General features: G+C 43.7%; 1 protein-coding gene across 1 annotated transcript in view; it reads left to right on the forward strand.

The window, feature by feature from the left end:
- The window catches only part of zgc:85932 (uncharacterized protein LOC405875 homolog), a 48482-nt gene extending 27611 nt beyond the window's left edge, over positions 1 to 20871 (forward strand). Inside the window, exons 16-20 of the mRNA XM_068706867.1 lie at positions 1207 to 1275; positions 2637 to 2715; positions 18719 to 18835; positions 18985 to 19043; positions 19795 to 20871. Of these exons, the coding sequence (XP_068562968.1) occupies positions 1207 to 1275; positions 2637 to 2715; positions 18719 to 18835; positions 18985 to 19043; positions 19795 to 19821 (351 nt within the window). The 3' untranslated portion in view covers positions 19822 to 20871. The remainder of the gene's footprint in view (positions 1 to 1206; positions 1276 to 2636; positions 2716 to 18718; positions 18836 to 18984; positions 19044 to 19794) is intronic.
- Positions 20872 to 21875: the final 1004 nt, after the last annotated feature.

The following is a 21875-nucleotide window of genomic DNA, read 5'->3' on the forward strand; positions in this document are numbered from 1 at the left end:
ATGTTTTGCTACGGTTACACTGAGTGTCCACACTACGCCGGCGTTTTGGAGCACCGTAAACGGAGGAGTTTAGATACGATCCCGAAGCCGGATAACTTTGGAAACTCCGGGTAGCGTATTCGTGTGAACGGACGGAAACGCATATGTTTGGAAACGATGACGTAACACCCGCGATCGACTACCAGGTTAACTGACAACTGATTACAGGCATTGCTGACCTTGTTGTCTTTACTAGCAGCTGTTGTCCAGTTAAAGTCTGCATGTCTGCGGAGGAAACAGCTGTTATTGTAGCGATCGGTGAGCGGCGAGAGAGAGAGAGAGAGATCAGTGAGCGGAGAGAGAGAGAGAGAGAGAGAGAGAGAGAGAGAGAGAGAGAGAGAGAGAGAGAGAGAGAGAGACCCGCAGCGCTGTAACTAACGTTAAGTCTGAAAAATAAAACGTATTAAACTTTCCACGAACTGTATCTGTTTGAGTTTATAGAGGAAGATTTGAGAGAAGATCTTAAGTATCAAACTCATACTTACGATCATTAAATACTACTTTATTACTCTGGTTGCTTAGTTACAAAATACGACAATCTACTTCCTGTTTACATCAGCGCATGCCCAGTGAACGTGAAGAGTCACGTGATATTCGTTTCCTGGCGTGTAATATGGACGGAGATCACTTCGGAAACGATGGCTGAAACGCCGTGTGGACGGAGATCGTTTTCGTTTGAAAACTCCGTTTCCAAACGAAAACGGAGTACTGTGGATGTAGCCTAACTTCTGTCAGCTCCAAGGAATCTTAAAACCTGTCTCGCCTGAGCATCAACTTGAACCCTGGAACCTCACATTAAAAGCCATTTAATTATGATATTTTAGCAGTGAGAAGAAATAATTGCAGTGAACTATTACTCCTCTACTGTTCCTCTACATCTGTGACTAAAAACGCTCACTATTATTTTGTCCATCCCTTTTATACCAATGAGGGCAGGCTAAATAACAAACACCTCTGTGTGTAAAGCAAAGCATCAGAAACAGTACCCTCCAAAATAATCCTTCTTTTGTTAATGTCTGTAATTTTTGTCACACCTTTGTCCGACTAATTGGTCACCTGTTTGTCTGACTGACATAAAAAAAGAAAGAGAAAGAGAAAGTGAAGTCACTGTTGAGGCTCGTTGGCTTTTGTCTGGTTTCATGTCCTTGACCTCGGGGTTTTCTTCAGACACAAGGCGACGCTCGGCTGAACTGGCTGGACTTCCAGTGTCTGTGGGACAAAATCAGGAGGTGGACGGTAAGATTATCACTTTTGTTATTTAGCTTTGCAAAATGATCAACCATTTCATATCAGACAGACCAAAACATATTAATCAAAAAGATTATGACGTCCTTGAAAAATAGTAAATTGTACGTTGGTCAGATAACTACTTCTCTTCATGTATTTGCACACTGAGTCCTCTGTGAACTTTTCAGACCGTGTACCACTATCTACCGAAACTAAATTCCACTTCCCACTGCAGATACCATCAATGTAACTGTTCTGAGTCCTAAAACCTGAGTCAGCATTTTTGCACTTATGGTCCCCCTATCTCAGAAACCAATGTTGTTTTTTCACAATTTGTTTTTGTCTAATAAGGTCTGTGGTTAACACAAGCTAAAGAGATTTTATGGTTTTTGTTCTACAATATTACTACGTCAATAAATACCCCTCAATTGAATTTTGAAGCTTTTACGTGTCTTAAAAAAGGTGGTCGCTAACAAGTGGCTAAATGAGACAACTAGTCCACCTTCACAGCCTTGTTGTGTTTAATCATGCAACCGTGGTGTAGTTTGTTTGTATTTTTACTTCTGCCGTTTGCATTCATGCTTAAAAGAAAATCACAAAAATTGTGTTCACTTTTGTAGAATATCTTGCTGAACAAGACGTGCCAGTGTCATAAAGTTGCGTTTGAGTTTATTTTCTGCAATAAATCCAGAATCCACTGGAAAAATCCCATTGGCTTTTTGTCGAGGGAATCTGTGCGATGCTAACTTCCTGGTTGGCCTTACAAAAATCCACCATGCCTGCAGCGCTCTGTGGATGAGCCACCTCGTCTATGTGCAGCCTCCGCTGTTCCTCTTGCCCCTTGACGGTCAGATCACAGATGGAAGCAGCTAGCCTGGTGACGTCTTTGCATTTTGTGATTGAGTGGTGCAGGAAAAGTTCATCTGACTCTGAGCTGTCAGGGTTAGGGTTGTCATCTGACTCCATTTTAAAGTTCCACTCACTCTGCTTTGATCAACGACCGAGGAGTCAGAATCCGAGTGTGATCAGCTAATGCTAACGCCACTTGTCACAATACGCCCAATCAAATTTAATTTCTAGAATCTAGAGTATATAGATGATTAACATTTTTTTACATCATTCTAATGTTATGTGCATATGTAATAAATACTAATTGTCTGTAAATGAAAAATTAAATGACAGTTTGTTGTGGTTTTAATTTACAGACTTGGGCCAGTTAGAGTGCAGATGTTGGGTCGTTCATTAATGCTGTTGAGAACCATCATAAAACTTGCTCCATGTGTTCATCAGCTGGACAAAATCCTTCTCTTCACAAATGGACCCATTATTAAGCATTTTGTAATGAGACGTGGTGTTTTCATGTTTTTCAGGATATCTTCCTGACATTTGACAAGAACAAAACACACCACCTGGAGTACAAAGAGGTGGCCCCCGCTCTGACGAAAGCAGGTAGGACTGAGGAGTCTCTTAATTGCATCCCCGTTTCCCTCACTTGGGTCCTTTCCTTGCGTCTTAGTCCCTCCCACCAGGGATGCATGGAGGAAACCATGCGAGGAGAGAGGAACAAGGAAATATGTTTTAAGAGACATGAGACGTCCTTTCCTCTGAAGTGTCACATGAAGCGACATCTGTTTCTGATGACAGCGGCCGATGACAGCGGCCGCTGACAGTCGGCTTTAACAGCTGGAGAGACTTTTGATAGTTTGTGTCTGCACACATGATCACTGTACTTAATAATAGTAACTAATAATACTACATTACATTACATTACAGTCATTTAGCAGACGCTTTTATTCAATGCGACTTACAATAAGTGCATTCAACATTGGTAATCAAATTATTAATAATCAAGTTACTAATAACTAATAAAGACAGTATTCATCACTGTAGAGGTGTTTTCTCTTTTACCTCTTTAATAAACTGTGTTCTGTTTATAAGCACAGGATCGATTTCTACGGCAGAATGCGTTTGTCATATTTATGACTTATTTGTGTCTGTACGTTTTGAAATTGTGACTGTGACGTAATTATTAAATAACCCAGAATATGATTATGGTTTCTCTTAAATTACATAACTCATGAATGATCAGCCTCACGTGACTGAATGAAATGATGTTAAATTATGTAAAAATTGTTTCGTCTCACCAGCTATATATATATATATATATATATATATATATATATATATATATATATATATATATATATATATATATATATATATATATTATGGGTGTAACAATACACATATTCGTATTGAACCGTTCGGTACGGGGCTCACGGTTCGGTACGCATTACGAATCGAACAATACGTTTGAATAATATTAAATTGCTTTTGAAAAAAAAAATAAGGCTGAAATTGGTGGAGCCACTGCGTTCAAACATGGCAACCCACCCAACGGAACGTGATGTCCTTCCCTGATTCGCCACGCTCCTACCACGTGACCGGATGTTCACAAACAACAACAGTCTTGATTACCGATCGACTACCAGGGGCCTGTTGTTCGAAAGTAGAATAAAGACATCCAGGATAAGTGGGAAAGCCAGGTTGGACAAAGTCTCATAAGTTCATCCTGGCTTAGTTGGTTGTTCGAACGCCAAGCCAGGCTGAGGAGGGGCGGCTTTGTCAAGCCAGGTCTAACTAATTTGAGTAAGTGCGCGGCCACGGCTTTCTTCAGTAGACCACAGAGATTGATCACAGATTCACTGATGAGACGACGGGTGTGGACACTTTCCTCCAATGAACAGCGGATCTGAATGCTGACGTAAGGTGACACACCTCTCATAAAATGAAGCACCGCTGCTGTCTTGAAGTTTGGAGACGGACTGATTAAATGTGTAGTGTAATTAATTGCAAGCATCTTTGCAAGTGCAGCCATTTCTAATTACTGTAATGACTGCAATAAAATCAGATTTGAGCTGGCAAACAATATGAAGGGTGTTTATTTACAATGACGAACACACGAATAGGCCCCAATTATGAAAAAGAACTATCGTAATAGGCTAACTTTATTTCTTTTTTTAATTTGATCATGTTTTGTTTTATTTCTTTTTTTAAAATAATAATTTAGCCTATGTGTTGTTTGTTTAAAAACGAGGCCAATGCGTAGCCTTCATCAGAACATGGAATGACTGTATAAAACACATTCATTTCTGATCAGCGCAGCCGCTGACTCCAAAGATAAGACAACAGAATCAACTAAGCTTGGCATTTAGCCTGGTCTGGAGCAGGCTAGCTGCAGAGAATAAATCACCATGGTAACTTGACCAGGATAAAGTTATCCAGTTTTCGAACAACCGACTGCAGGCTAAATTCAGCCAGGATAACCAACATATCCCGGCTTAATCCCTTATCTAGGTTTCGAACAACAGGCCCCAGGTTAATTCAACATGGAGAACTGATAACAGGCGTTGTTGACCTTGTTGTCTTTACTAGCAGCTGTTGTTCATTTAAAGTCTGCATGTCTTCGGAGGAAGCAGCTATTAATGGAGCGATTAGTGAGCGGCGTGTCCAGCGGAGGCATCAGACCTACGGAGCGGCCGTTTGGACTAACGTTTAGCGGCTTTAGGGAGGACGGACACAAAACGGAGGAGTTTCCTTTCCTTATTAATGTTTATTTTGTTCTGTACAACTATGTACAACAACTTAACACACATAAACTATAAAGGAACAAAACATGGATTGCTCTCTAGTAGGACAGATACTTCAGTCACCAGCAGAGCTACGAGTGAGAACAGAAACGAGTGAGAGATGTATGTTGACCACATTTATGGATCATAATCTAGTACATTTGTATGTATAAGTGTTGATTTTAAAGTCTATATGAGGTGTGAGAGAGATAGAGCAAGACCCGCAGCGCTGTAACTAAGTCTGAAAAATAAAACTTCTAAAACTTTCCATGAACTGTGTCTAATTGAGTTTATAGAGGAATATTTTAGAGAAGATCTTAAGTATCAAACACGACCTTTCATTATTAAAGAGTACTTGAGTCTCACCAGCGAGGATTTGGCATTTCTGCTTTTTTGCTGTACCGAAACGTACCGAAATGTACCGAACCATGGCACCACTGTATCGTATTGAACCGAATCGAGAATTTTGTGAACCGTTACACCCCTAATATATATATATATATGTATGTATGTATGTGTGTGTATATATATATTAGAAAGATTTGTATTTTTATGATCTGATATTTCCCTCAATCATTTTCATTATATATATTTTTGTATATATATATATATATATATATATATATATATATATATATATATATATATATATATATATATATATGATTGAGGGAAATATCAGATCATGAAAAGACAAATCTTTCTAATAAATGAAGAAAGTTGTTTGTTGTCCTTTTGTTGTTCAGTCTACAATGAACATATATTTAAACCAGATACGGAATCAGAAAACATATCAAATATAAAGCTTAGGTTAATCTGCGATCCGTCTTCGCTGTTTACATGTTGAAAAAAATCTCATCAGTGCGATCGGATGCAGCGTCCAATCACATAACTGATTAACAAAGAGGGGGCGAAGCCTGTTCTCGTGGGTCCTCGCTCATGGCTCCTCAGAGATCCCTCCTCTCTCCTCGCTCCTCGCTCCTCCGAGCTAAATAAGAGCTTTGGAACGGCCGTCAATAGGCTCGTTCGAGATGAACTGCGCCTCGCCTGGAAAGCAGACGAGAGCAGGCGGAAAAGAAGGGGGCGGTGACAAAAAACTGCGTTCAAGTCGGACAGTTTTCAGCCGCCTGCTTCTTCTTCTTCTTCTTCTTTTGTTTTTTTAATGGCGGTTGGCAAACAGCTTTCGGGTGCATTACCTCCACCACTGATCTAGAGTGTGGACTAAGGACTCTAATACGACAACTGAACGAAAATAAATACATATACATATATACACACATACATATACCTATATGTGTGTAAATAAATAAAGATATGTATATACAAATATATATATATACAAATACAAAAGTAATTCATTTTTTTCTCAAATTCTATTCATTAGTTTGGTTGACTCTAAATATTCCAGAAAAAGTTTCCAACATTTGTCACTAAAGCTTTTCTTAAATACATTAATGATATTCTCCTCTCCACTCTCTCTAAGACCTTTTTTTCAAAATGTCTCTCTCTGACTCGTACAGTTATACTATATATGTTATATATATTATATACATTACCTCTGACATGACAATAAAACATGGTCCACAGTTTCTTCTTCTTCACAAAATTCACATTTTCCATTATTATGCTTTCCAATAACATAGAGGGAACTGTTAAGACCAGTATGGCCATTCCTTAGTCTTGTCATAATCATCTCCTCTTTCCTAGTTTGTCCACTAGATCCTGCACTCCCAACCCATGGTTTATTTTAACAGATATCTTCCTTTACTCCCTTTATTCCATTAGTTCTGACGTATCTTTTTGATTTGTCCCTTAATCACCACTTTAGCTTCTGACTTACTTATATTTACATGAACATTATGTCTTCCAGTCTTCAAAGCCCCTTTTTGCTGCTTTATCCGCCTTCTCCTTCCAACATGGACCCACACTAAACTAACACTCCCTCATTTGATGGATTCTGAATAGTGATTGTAATATTTCAAACAGTAAATCCTCTCTGCTTCTGGAGGAGCAACATGTCAAACTTGTTAGCACTGCACATGAGTCTGATGCAATTACCACTCTCTCTGGCCTGACTCCTCTACCCACTGTAATGCAATAACTATGTCCATCATCTCACATGTAAACACAGATCGCTGAGTCTTTTCCTACACTGCAAATGGAATTCTGGGATTACTGCTGCTGCTGCTGTTCTACCAGTTTTAGGGTCTTTAGATCCATCTGTATAAATCTGTATTTAATTGTGGTAACTGATGTATGACTTGAAGATCTTACAGTTTCCCCCACATTCATCTCTCATCAGTTCAAGGAGGCCGAGATCAATTTCAGGCTGTGGCAGTAACCAAGGAGGAACAACTGGCAGAACCACAGTTGGAGAATAACTCCTATCCAGTAAACCTAACTCACTAGCCTTCTTCTTCACAACCCAACCAAAGCTCTTTGTTGGTCTGTTTTCATGTTCCCAGCATGGCTCAATTGCACTTATTGTTGGATGGTTGTTGTCCTTGTAAACTGACCCAATATGTCATCATGATCTGTATTCTTCTCAACTCCAATGGCATTTCCCTCAATTCTACCTGCAATGCCGGCACAGATGTGGTTTTAAAGACTCCACTACATATTCTTCATGCTTGCATTACATCCAGTTTTCCCAACAAGGTTTTAGACGCCAACACAGCCGTAGTCTCAAATTGATCTTAGGCGACTGTGGCTAAGTGGAGAGCAGGGCCGTTTTTTCAATCAAAGGATCGGCGGTTTGATCCCTGGCTCTGGTTGCATGTTGAGCAAGACACTTAACCCCAAAATTGCTCCCGTAGCTTCTATGCTGTAGAAATGTGCTGAGTCGCATTGGATAAAAGCGTCTGCTAAATGACTGTAATGTAATGATCTTATCAGACCCATATATATAGCTTTCAAAACAGACCTGTCAGCTTCTCATTACATTTGAAACCTTTTTACATTTATTTACCATTTTATTCCAGGGGAGCCTAGCATCAAACCATATTCCTAAACATGTGTACGAGTCTATCCTTTTCAGCTCCTTAACATATACAATTATAAAGTGAACCAGAACTCCAGTTTTAGGCAAATTATAAAACTAAAAACAGTAGAATAATCAAGGAATGTAATTTAATACAATTTGTATTATTTCATAAAAAGGATGTCATTGTGGTGAAACATGGTTTTCATGATTCAATAACTGCTCCCTATATGGTTAAAGAGTTCTTTAGAATTCTGTTAAGAATCATTTTCATTATTCTTCTTATAGGTTGGTTCCAAAAATACCACATTAGTTGAGGAGATTGTTCCTCTGGACAGAGCTCTGACTTCAGAAGTCATTTCAGGCTCTCAAGAGGACAAGAGGAGGAAGGCTTATCTACAGCGTTTCAAGGCTGAATATAATCACTGATATTTGTCAGTTTGAGTCTCTTCTTTGCTAACTAGGACCTTATGACTACAATGGGACCACACTACATGAACAGACAGCAAACCACACGACCTGTCTGTAACAGTGTTCAGTGTCTGTGGACTCTGTCTCACCAGGAGTCATATAGGGGTGTGGCAGACAGATTCAACATTTCAAAATCTACACTTTCAACACATCTCCATCCCTTCTGTTCCCTGGTTACTACACATGTGTCTCATCACATGTTGTGGCCTACAGGGGAAGCACGTCACACGTCCCAGTTACACTTTCAAACAGCTGGATTTCCAAATACAGTCTGTGCTGTCGATGGATGTCACATTCCCATTGTTAGACCACATTGCAACAATCCTGTAAAGCAATGCAATAGAGGCTTCGTAATCTTGGTCAGTAGGTCTTTAATGGATCACCGTGTGTCTCCTTTACATGCGTAACCCCAACTCCCGTATAAACCCCAGTATATGCGCAAGCGCATTAGACTACCGTATATGACATCTCCCCCTCTTTTGAGTGTTATGTCAATAACATCAAAGGATCAATTTAACTAAAGATGGCTATTCAAACAGCACATAGCATGAACCAAGATGAACTCAAATTAAATCAAATGGAGACATTTCAACATACACTGGTCTCTTTCCAATCAACCAACAAATAAACATTATCATGTACAACTTTTCTTTTTCTTTTTTTTCTCCTCCCCCCCAAAGGCCATATGATCTACACTTGTCTACAGGTCAAGCCTGTCGACTTGCTTGCACACCCGTCCAGATCTGGTCACAGTCTGACCGGGTAGAGGGGTTGTGGGTGTAGCCACACTCTGACTGACAGGAACAGTCTCTAACATGGTGGCTCCGTCAGAGTGTGTGTCTGTCCCTGTGATCTCCCCGTGCACTGCTGGGATGGGCTGGGGAACCGGCACTGGTTGGAGGTGACGGCGGTTCCGTCGCAGCTCTACTCCATGCTGCGTCCTGATGACGAAGGATCTCGGGGTGGTGCTCTCGCTTGAGATCACTGCTGGCAAAGACCATGACTTTTCATGGTCCAACTTGGAGAATACAACATCTCCTGGTCGCAGGGCAGGTAAGGGCCTGGCTCCATGACGGCGGTTGAAGTAGTGAGCCTGTTTAGCCTTTTCCCTTCCGTCCCTCTCTTTCACAGCTGTCCTGCTGGGCCATTTGGGTAGGAGATTTTTCTCCAGAGTGGGGAGTGTGGTTCTGATTTTCCTCCCCATCAACAGCTCGGCTGGACTGAAGCCTGTGGTGGAGCAGGGAGTGGACCTATAACTCATCAGAGCCATCACAGGATCTTCTTGCTTGAGAATTTTCTTTGCCATCTGTACGGCTCTCTCTGCGTGTCCATTGCCCTGTGGGTGGTGAGGGCTGGATGTGCAGTGCTTGAAGTCGAGCTGCCTCGCGCACTCCTTGAACTCCGCACTTGAAAATTGGGGTCCATTATCGCTCACCACCTCATCTGGAATGCCAAACCTGGCGAAGACTGTTTTCAGTCTTTGGATGACTTGTGCACTTGTTGTCGATGGCAGCTGCAGTATCTCTAGAAACCTGGAGTAGTAATCTGAGATTACCAGGTAGTTGTGGTGGTTGTGCTCACAAAGGTCCATTGCAATTCTCTTCCAGGGTCGCTCCGGAAGCGGTGTGGAGATGAGAGGTTCCTTTTGTTGCGTTCTTTTCAGTTCACAGCACACCTGACATGACGTCACAAGCTTGTTTATCTCCGTAGAGAGTCCGGGCCACCACACAGATGAGCACGCTCTCTCCCTACATTTGACTAGGCCCTGGTGCCCTTCGTGAATTTTCTGAAGGATCTCACCTCTCATTGCCCTTGGCACAACAATCCTGCTTCCTCTGAGGACAAGGCCATTGTGTTCTGATAGCTCTGATTTCACTTGGACGTACTCTCTCGCGTCCATGGGCACATTGCTTAAGTGTTCAGGCCATCCTTTCTTTATGAGCTTCACAACTGACAGCAGTTCGGCGTCTGATGTTGTCGCTATTCTGATTTCATCCATCTTGCTTGTAGATGCGGGGATCCCCTCTACTACACTAGCCACGTAGCATGCCACCTCACTGTGTGTGTCTGTCTCCGCGCACGTGCTGGCCAGTGGACTGCGTGACAGGGTGTCCGCGACGATCAGAGTTTTCCCTGGAGCATACTCTGCCACTGGATTGAATCTCATGAGCCTCATGAGGAGACGCTGACATCGTATAGGTACATTGTCCAGGCTGCGGCTGTTAATGAGAGGCACTAGCGGCTTGTGGTCAGTGATTAGCTTGAACTGCTCCAGTCCATTGAGGTATCTGTCAAACTTCTCGCATGCCCACACACCAACCAGACCTTCCTTTTCTATTTGGGCGTAGCGTGTTTCTGCTTCAGTGAGGCGTCTGGAGCAATATGCCACAGGTTTCCACTGCTCCCCGTGCAGCTGAAGGAGTACACCCCCCAATCCATAACTACTTGCGTCCGCTGACACAGCCGTGGGCTTGCTCAAGTCATAGAAAGCGAGTACTGGTGCAGTTGTCAACAGCTCCTTGATGTGTTCAAATGCTGTTTGTTGTGCATGGCTCCATATCCATGTATTTTTGTCTTTCAGGAGCTCGTACAGCGGCTGTCCTACCGTTGAGAGTTCGGGGATATATCTTCCGAGATAATTCACCATTCCCAGTATTCTCCTCAACTCTTGCACGTCTGCTGGTGGTGACAGCTGCCGAATAGCTTCCACTTTGTCGGGGTCAGGCTGGATCCCGGACCGGTCAATGAGATGCCCGAGGAATTGCAGCTGACTCTGCCTGATGGAGCACTTCTCACGATTTAGCTTTAGACCAGCTGTCTCTATGTGCTGCATTACCTTCTCCAGGCGACCGTCATGCTCCTCCTCTGTGGCCCCATAGACCAGAATGTCGTCCATGAAGACCTCGACACCCTCCAGCCCCTGCAGGGTCTCCATCATCTTCCTCTGGAAGATTTCTGGTGCGCTTGTTATTCCGAATGGTAGCCGCTTGAAGTTGAATCTGCCAAATGGAGTAATGAAGGTAGTGAGCTTACAGCTGTCTGGGTGCAACGGTATCTGGAAGAACCCACTGGCGGCATCGAGCGAAGAGAAGACAGTGGCCCCACTCAGCTTTGCTGTAATCTCATCAGTAGTAGGCAGGATATACTGTTCTCTTTTCACAGCCTCATTCAGCCTCTTGAGATCAACACAGATGCGGGCTTTACCTGTGCTCTTCTTCAAGACTGGCACCATGGGTGCACACCAGTCCGTGGGCTGTGTTACCCTCTCGATGATGCCATTTCCCTCCATCCTCTGGAGCTCCTCCTTTACCTTTTGCAGCATAGGGAGAGGTACGCGTCGTGCTGTGTATACAGCATATGGTTGAGCGTTGTCTTTCAGCAGTATTCTCACCGGTTCAGTCTTTAATGTCCCATGCTCACCATATGCCCGTGGATGTCCTCTGTCGCACACCGTTTCATCCACTCTTCTCACCAGATTCATTTCCACAGACAACAGCCTGCTGAGTAGGTTATTTACAGTACGTCCGCAGATGACATATGCTGTGAGTGGGTGAGCCTTTCCTTTGTAGGTCACAGTGCTCTGGATCTGTCCTATGCACTGCAGCTCGCCGCCTGGGCTGTCCAGTGGTATATCTGCAGGCTCCAGTGGTCTTTTGGGGATGAGTGAGTGGTAGGTCTCCTCGCGAATGATGTTAACATCGGCTCCTGTGTCGATTTTGAAGTCAACTGGTGTAGAGCCCACCAGCAACTCGACGGCTCATTGCTCTGGTGACCCACCTGCCTTACTCACAGCCCCAAGAAAATATGACTGCTGTTGCTCTGTAACCTCACTCACTGCCTTCCTGCTCCTACACACCCTACTCCAATGTCCAACTTTGTTGCATGTATTGCATGTGGATTTTCTGGCCGGGCAATTTTCATCTTTACCGTGCCACGCTTTCCCACATTGTCCTTTATTTTCCCCTTTTGGTTTACCGTAGTGGTTGGAGTATTTTCTGCGCTCGTGAGTAACTTCTTGTATCACCCCCGTTGTCTCTCCTTGCATGCTGACTTGCGAAGCTACCTCTTCCGACTGCCTGACTGTCTCTATGGTCAGCGCTAGCGTCAGGTCCTTCGTTAGCTGCAACTTCCGTGAGACGTCTTTGTCAAGTATTCCAACGACGATTCGGTCGCGGATATTCTCATCTCTGCTCACGCCGAATTCGCAATGCTCTGCCAGTTCGTACAAAGCCCTGATAAAAGTCTCGGCTTTCTCTCCCGGTCTTTGCACGCGCAGATGGAAACATGCACGTTCGTGTATTACATTCCTTCTCGGCACAAAGTACTCATCAAACTTTCCAAGCACCCTAACAAAATCATCTCTGTGTCCATCTTCGGTAAATGCAAACGAACGGAAGATGTTCTCCGACTCGCTTCCCATAGCGTATATCAGGCTGCTCACTTGCACGGCACCATCTTCTTTGTCCAGCTTGGTGGCGGTTCTGAATCTCACAAAACGCTGCTTCCACTCCGGCCATTCTCCTGGTTTATCGAAGGAAAAGTTTGTCGGGGGATTGAACTTTGCCATGACTCCGTTTTCACTTCTGACACCATGTAAAGCAATGCAATAGAGGCTTCGTAATCTTGGTCAGTAGGTCTTTAATGGATCACCGTGTGTCTCCTTTACATGCGTAACCCCAACTCCCGTATAAACCCCAGTGTATGCGCAAGCGCATTAGACTACCGTATATGACAAATCCCACAGCCTATTATACCAGGAAACAATTCTATTCCATCATCGTTAATCGATGGACACATTCAGTGCTCTGGCTGAACAAATGCTGACATCAAGTTGGATGTAGGCTTTCTCAATAAATATATTTATTTACAGATGCTAAATAAATAACCTTATATTATTATTATCAGCCACATCATTGCACAAAATGAGACTATTGGCCAACAATCTAGCGTTAAGTATTACAATTAATTACACAAAATTAGGATTTTCTACAAAACGTGTTGTTTGTTGTCAAATCTAAGAGCCAATCAGCTCTTTGATCCGAAGACAGCCAGACGTTTCCCATCATGCCCTGGGGTCCCGCAGTCGGTGGAGAGCAACTGCAGCGCCTGGCTCTAAAACCTGCGGCCGCCTCGCTCTCGTGAAGTTATCGTTGCCCACGTGTTCATGACGTCAGAGCAAGTCCCATCATGCCCTGGGGTCATGCAGTCGGTGGAGAGCAACTCTGCAGCGCCTGGCTCTGAAATCTGCGGCCGCCTCGCTCACGTGAGGTTAACGTTGCCCACGTTTTCATGACGTCACAGCAAGTCGGACGCAAATCTACCCGGCATGCATTGTGCGCCGATCGCCGGTGATCGATTCTGCGCCCGCCTGGCTTATGTCGAACGAACCTAATATGATGGCGCAGAACAGCTTCCGGTTCAATCGAGGAGCGAGGAAATGACTATTAAGAGACTTGGGATGTACCCAAATGTGTAAAACTAGTACAGACGTGAACTGTTCAGGTTCCACAGCTGTCAGAAAACAACCTGTATGTGACCAGCAGGGGGAGCCAAACCATCTCTCTCTACCTCTTCTTCGCTGCTTCTTAACACAGCTCAATCGAGTAACTAGTTATATCTACTGCGACTACATTCATTTGTAGATATATTCACATTTATCATGAAACCATTTTTTCATGAGTCATCATTTTTGTGTTTCTTAATCGTGTCATCATGGTTGAAAATACAGTTCTGATTTGCTCGTGTGTGTTTCCAGACATTAGTAACATCAATAATAACTCAATACGATGGTGGCTCAACCCCTAAAATGTCTTGTTCAGTCATCTGCTTTCAGTGGTGGAATGAGTATTTTTATTCTAGAGGGAAATGTTTTTTCTTCTTCTTTTTACTCCACTATATATATATATATATATATATATATATATATTTGATATATAAGTTACTTTAACGATTCAGATTAATAGTACAAACTATAAATCAACTAATGCATTATGATGTATTATTAAGTTAAGCTACCCAGCTGTATATAAAGTCATTCAAATCATCTACAGCGTTACCAGCTGTAGATGAGATATTATTAGACACCTAAAAAAATCAATATCAGTCTTACTGTATGCTTTATTTAGAATATTTTTAGCTTTACCTTGCTGTCAGACAGCCCTTTCTGATGGAAAACTGAAGCTGTTATCTTTGCTCTCTTCAAAGCCACCAAAAAAACATCAACTTTTCCTCTCAGAGCACAGGAGTTACTGGTCCACTGCTGCCTCCATCGGTGAGTTAGTTTGTGTTATTGTGTGACTTTGGTGAATCCGAACTCACTGTTTTAAACACCAAAGTTACACAATAACACAAACAAACTAACCGATGGAGGCAGCGGTAGACCAGCAACTCCGAGTTATACTGTGAGTTAAAATGACTGTTTTTGTCAAAGGAGTCTTGTGACTTTAAATAGAGTACAGATAATGGCTTTAGTTTTCCATCAGACATGGCTGTCTGATGGCACAGTAAAGCAGTGAAAATATTGTAAATATAGCGTACACTTAAACTGATATTGATTTGATTTTTTTCATAATTATATGAATTACTTATCGTGAGTAAAACATCACTATAAAACTCATAAAGCCCCATTTAAAAAAATGTGAACTATCTTTTTAAGTCAAGTTTTGAATGCAGGACTTTTACTTGTAATGGAGTATTTTTACACTAGTATTGTTACTTTTACTCAAGTAAAAAGATCAGATAACTTCTTCCACCACTGGATATAAGTAAGTTTATACTGAACCTCTCTACAGTTGAGATGAAATGCAATAGCACAAGTTCTGGATAACTTTGAGGCCGTTTGCAGTGAAGCACCAGTCAGTGAGGAGTATTGCGGACTTCCTTCACTGGTGCACTTTATTTTGAAATGCTTTACACTAGTGTGTGAAGTTTGTCCTGTCTCTTTGGTCCACCTCAGTAGCAATTCATTTTAGGTGCTTCTCCTCTTGACTTTTAGTGACGGACATTTTGTAAACTGCTACTTTAACTTCTACTTCAATGAGAGACCAGTAAATTTACAAAACATCAGTAATAGTACTACACATGACACTCTTTTCTTCCTTTGTCTATGCCAAGCCCTTCATTTACAACAGCCTACTATATACCTGCAGCAGGGGGGGACAGTACTCAAATAAAATGTTGACTTACTTTATACTTGTATTTGTCCCTCCACCACATTTCATCTTTAGTACTTTTCAGATGAACATTTTACATGGAAAACTGTGTATCATTTTAAAGACCATTGTACTTTTACTTTTGGAATACTTAACATTTTGAATGCAGGACTTGCACTAATCCGAGGTTCGACTATCGGCCCAACCCTCCTTTCCAGCACCTTGGAGTAGACTTTACCAGGGAGGCTGAGTAGTGTGATACCGCTGTAATTGGCACACACCCTCTGGTCCCCCTTTTTGAACAGGAGAACCACCACCTCGGTCTACCACTCCCTAGGCACCGTCCCAGACCTCCACACAATGTTGAAGAGACGTGTCATCCAAGACAGCCCCTCCACACCCAGTGCCTTCAGCATTTCTGGACGGATCTCATCAATCCCTGGGGCTTTGCCACTGTGGAGTTGTTTGACTACCTCAGTGACTTCCACCAGGGAAATTGATGATGCTCCCCCGTCAGCCTCCAGCTCTGCCTCTACAGTAGAGGGCATATTAGTTGGATTCAAGAGTTCCTCAAAGTGCTCCTTCCACCGCCCGATTACCCCCTCCGTTGAAGTCAACAGAGTCCCATCCTTACTGTATACAGCTTGGATGTTTCCCCGTTTCCCCCTCCTGAGGTTCCAGATGGTTTTCCAGAAACACCTTGGTGCCGACCGAAAGTCCTTCTCCATGGCTACTCTGAACTCCTCCCACACCCGCTGCTTTGCCTCCTTCACGGCAGCGGCTGTAGCCCTTCGGGTCTGTCGGTACCTTGCAACTGCCTCAGGAGTCCTCCGGGATAACATATCCCGGAAGGCCTCTTTCTTCAGTCAGACAGCTTCCCTGACCACCGGTGTCCACCACAGTGTTCGAGGGTTACTGCCCCTTGAGGCACCTAAGACCTTGAGACCACAGCTCACTGCCGTAGCTTTGGCAATAGAAGCTTTGAACATCGTCCATTCCTGTTCGATGCCCCCAACCTCCACAGGGATGCTAGAAAAGCTCCGCCGGTGGTGTGAGTTGAAGATCTCCCGGACAGGGGCCTCTTCCAGACGTTCCCAGTTTGCCCGCACTACCCATTTGGGCTTACCAGGTCTGTCCAGAGTTTTCCCCCACCCTCTGACCCAACTCACAACCAGATGGTGATCAGTTGACAGCTCCGCCCCTCTCTTCACCCGAGTGCCTAAAACATACGGCCTCAGATCCGATGATACGATAACAAAATTGATCATCAACCTTCGGCCTAAGGTGCTCTGGTACCACGTACACTTATGAACATCCTTATGCTCGAACATGGTGTTCGTTATGGACAATCCATGACTAGCACAGAAGTCCAACAACAAACGACCGCTCGGATTTAGATCAGGGAGGCCGTTCCTCCCAATCACGCCTCTCCAGGTATCCCCATCGTTGCCCACGTGCGCGTTGAAATCCCCCAGCAGAACTATGGAGTCCCCCACTGGAGCCCCATACAGGACTCCAGTCAGAGTCTCTAAGAAGGCCGAATACTCTGAACCGTTGTTCGGTGCATATGCACAGACAACAGTCAGAGTTTTCACCCCCATAACCCGCAGGCGTAGGGAGGCGACCCTCTCGTCCACTGGGGTAAACTGACCACCACCGACGCAGCGGCACTCAGCCGGGGATTTGTGAGTATCCCCACACCCGCCTGGTGCCTCACACCCTGGCAACTCCAGAGAAGAAAAGAGTCCAACCCCTATCCAGGAGTACGGTTCCAGAACCGATGCAGTGCGTAGAGGTAAGCCCCACCAGATCTAACTGGTAGCGTTCCACCTCCCGCACAAGCTCCGGCTCCTTCCCCCACAGAGAGGTGACGTTCCACGTCCCCAGAGCCAGCCTTTGCCGCCCGGGTCTGGTCCGTCGATGTCCCTGGCCTTCACTGCCACCCATGGGGCAGCGCACCCCGACCCCAGCGGTTCCTCCCGCAAGTGGTGAGCCCACAGGGTGGAGACGAGGGGGTGCCATGTTGCTGCTTTGGGCTGTGCCCGGCCGGGCTCCGTGGCAAACCCGGCCACCAGGCGCTCGCTGTCGGGCCCTCCGACTGGGCCTGGCTCCAGACGTGGGCCCCGGGCTTCCTCCAGGCAGGGTCTCCTCAACTCTTCTTAGTTTTTTCATTGGGGTTTTTGAACCATTCTTAGTCTGGCCCTTCGCCTGAGACCAATTTGCCATGGGAGACCCTACCAGGAGCTCTAGGCACCAGACAACATAGCCCTCAGGGTCATGGGGGCACTCAAACCTCTCCACCACGTTAAGGTGATGGCTCCCCGGAGAGGATCATCACCTCTAAATCTGAGGCCATGGTTCTCAGCAGGAAACCGGTGGATTGCCCACTCCGGGTAGGTAACGAGTCCTTACCCCAAGTGAAGGAGTTCAAGTAACTCGGGGTCTTGTTCGCGAGTGAGAGAACAATGGAACGTGAGATTGGCCGGAGAATCGGAGCAGCTGGGGCGGTATTGCAGTCACTCTACCACACCGTTGTGACGAAAAGAGAGCTGAGTTGCAAGGCAAAGCTCTCTATCTATCGGGCAATCTTCATTCCTACCCTCACCTATGGTCATGTGGACTGGGTCATGACCGAAAGAATTAGATCGCGGGCACAAGCGGCCGAAATGGGTTTCCTCAGGAGGGTGGCTGGCATCTCCCTTAGAGATAGGGTGAGAAGTTCGGTCATCCGTGAGGGACTCGGAGTAGAGCCACTGCTCCTTTGCGTGGAAAGGAGCCAGTTTAGGTGGTTTGGGCATCTGGTAAGGATGCCACCTGGGCGCCTCCCTAGGGAGGTGTTCCAGGCACGACCAGCTGGGAGGAGACCCCGAGGGAGGCCCAGGACCAGGTGGAGGGACTATATCTCCAAACTGGCCTGGGAGCGCCTCGGGATCCCCCAGTCAGAGCTGGCTGATGTGGCTCGAGAAAGGGAAGTTTGGGGTCCCCTGCTGGAGCTGTTGCCCCCGCGACCCGATCCCGGATAAGCAGTTGAAGATGAGATGAGATGAGATGAGACTTGCACTTGTATTTTTACGCTGTGCAGTTGCTACTTTCACTTGAATAAAACTTCCCCCACACGAGGATTTGAATATGTCTAAATGTTTGTTTGTCACTGCACCTGTCGAATGCTTTATGATTCATTCCGACCCGTCTTTGTTTTGTCCCGTGTGTCTCGGCTCCAGGCATCATGGTGGACGATCTGATAATGCAGCTGGTCGGACTGAGGTACACGGAGCCGAACATGACCATCAGTTACCCCGGCTTCCTGTACCTGCTGATGAAGCTGGAGAGCATGACCCGTAAGGGAGGGACACAGAGAAAGAGGGTTCTGAAACATTCACACAGTTAGAAGAACTTCTCCAAACACCTGCCACTACAGGCAGGAACACATTCACATATTTGCCATTAGTTCAAACGCTTCTCAAATATTTGCTGTCCTCTTTTGCAGACAAATTCCAAGCGTACGACATGGTGGGGATGGGAAGCATAACTGTGAGCTACAGACAGGTATGGGCATTCATTATGACTCCTTCCTCTTCATCTGCTTTAGATACTTTGAACAGAGAATTGAAAGAAATAGAAACATGGAGGTGGCAGCTGTGGTATTTATTATACTTTTAAAATTACTTTAATATCTACATGGCGGTTTGGCAGTTTCGTTATTAAACCTGTCAAACATGAAAGTTAACAATGTACACTACAGTTAGAAAGTTCTGATTCAGCTGTTATGTTGGTGTATTTCTTCTTTACTTCATTAATGACTATTTTAACAGAGGTACATACTGTATAATGCAGACACCACATGTTTTATTTACGTTTGAAATATTTTTGAAGAATGAACAGTGCAACTGGGATCTTTTATAAAGCAACACGTTGCCTGTTGATATTCCAGCTTGTTATAAACACTTGACACTTAAACAGGAAGCTGTTCCTGTTTAAATCTGCTCACATTTTGATGTTAAGCTTCCAGTTTGCTTCTCCAATGACTGATTTATTCTGTTCTTATTCAGCTGCTGCTCAGAGGATCTTTGTCTGGTTGAACTGTTGTACAGAGTTCTGTTCTCCATGTACTAAACAAAACCTTCTACAAGCTAAAATAATGAAAGGCCATTCAGACATATAGAGGTGTTCTCTCAGACATCAATCAAGCTTTGTGGCAGGAGATTCATACGTTTTGAACGGTTGTCTAGATATTACTATTTGCCATTAAACCAGGTGAGTTTAAACTAAATATTCTCTGCTCTCTGATTGGTTCCAGTGGCTCCACATGACCATGTACAACTGACCTGATACACTTGGAGGGATTCATCAGGATTTGCTCCGTCTAGGCTCCCTTTTCAGATTTCCCTGCAGGATTTTAACGCGTTTATTTTGTTGTTCACACATATGAAAGTAGATGCACAGCACAGCTCGCTGATAGAAACGTGTAGCAAACCGAGACTTCACCTGCCATTTCTGTCTCCTCTCGTATGTCGTCATCATGTAGTCAAACAGTAACAACGGAAACATCTTCAAGAACGCTCCTCAGCCAGGGAAACATCCGGGGTCAAAGGTCAAAGCTGTGAGTGAAAAAGGGTTTATGATTCACTGTGTTGGTGGCCCTTCAGCAAAGCTCACCTCAATGACTCCCCCCCAAACACTAACACTGATACATGGTCCCATTATTGGTATGGAAGATTTAAAATACCAATTACAATAAACTAACCCCTTAAAGGCGAGACACTTTTGAAAAAAGTTTTTAATGTCTGGTCAATTCTGAGATTTTGGGCTATTTTGCTTACATAACTTGTCTTCTTTCAGACTAGTGGAAAGAAAACATCCAAAATACACATTTAAGTGTTACTACTTTGTCTATTTGTGTCTTTAGATTTCTCCTAAATCCACCAAAAAGCTACCATTAGATGATGCCTAATTTGCATATTTAAACATAACCTTTTAGAAAACTTGTAATGCAAACAAATAATTGTTTTACTGTCAGTAATCAACTGGGTGCTGATAATAGGATTTCATTTTCTTACCCTACCCGCCTGCAGTGTCTCCCTTATGACCCATTATTGTGTGTATTATTTTGATGCCAACAAGTCTATTAATTGATTCATAATTAAGTTGACTCATCATTTCACTGTCCTGCACTATGGATTTCTTTTTTACATTTGTTTCTTGTGATGCCTTAAAGCAGTAAAATGGTGACTACAAAAGGATCCGTTCATCTGACTGGATGGATGACGTGTACTTGATTGTAAAAAAATGTAGAGAGGTTTTGAACTCATTACTTCCATTCAGGCTTTTGTTCCAGCATCACGCTGCGTGAATAAAGAATAAAGGAGTCAAAGTGTGTGAAGTCCTTCTTCAGTTTGTTTAAGGGCTGCGGTGCGTCTCTGGATATGGAGAAGTGAATACACAATTAATTCGGACACAAATACATTACAGTAAGCAAACATTCTACCACTGCTTGCAGGGCTCGGACGATTTAAAGTAGTTCAGTTATACTTATATACGCAAAGTACTTGTACTTTATTTGAGCATTCCCATTTTATGCTAGATTATACTTCTACACTACATCTCAGCATGGATGAATTACTGAACAGGTCTATACTGGGCACAGGCCGGGGGGCCCAACATGTAAGCCCGTCCATCCGTCCCCTGTCCCTTGGCCTTCACCTACAAAATGTCACTCAAAGAGACACGTAGCAACCAGGAAGAAATATAAAAAGGACTACAAAGAGACCAAAACAAAGACAAAAGGATGCCAAACAGCTGCAAAGAGACACAAAGAGACTCACAATGACTGTGAAACGGGTGTAAACAACCACACAAAGAAACACAAACATCAGCTACAAAGAGACGAAGAAAAAACAAAGAAGCAAAACAACTACAACTAACTACAAAAAGACCAAAATATTTACAAAGAGACACAAAAACAACTGCAAAGAGACACAGAATGACCACAAAGACACACAAAACTGTGTTTTTAGAGATACGTGGTCCTCACAGGACAGCGAAGCCACAAACACATGATGATCTCATAGAATATGATGCGTTGATGTAGATTAAACTAACCAATAGGATATAAAGGAGTTAAAAACATCTACAGCACTATAATACAACATTCACATGAATGCAGCAGTAATATTAGTCCAGAAACATCAGATATAATAGTAAAACACTGACAGGGAACATTACACTGCACTATCAGTACTATTACAATTACTTAGATACATTTTGCTGATAACACCTGCATGCTTTTACTTCTTCAAATGAATGTCTCAAACATTTTTGGTACTTCTGAGTATTTACGTCTAGTTGGTTTCTTGGGTCTTGACAGTTTTGTTTCCATCA

Source organism: Cebidichthys violaceus, unplaced genomic scaffold (assembly GCF_023349555.1).
Source record: "Cebidichthys violaceus isolate CVI_PGR_0920_01 unplaced genomic scaffold, fCebVio1.0.p SCAF_120, whole genome shotgun sequence".
NCBI classification, from domain to species: Eukaryota; Metazoa; Chordata; class Actinopteri; order Perciformes; family Stichaeidae; genus Cebidichthys; species Cebidichthys violaceus.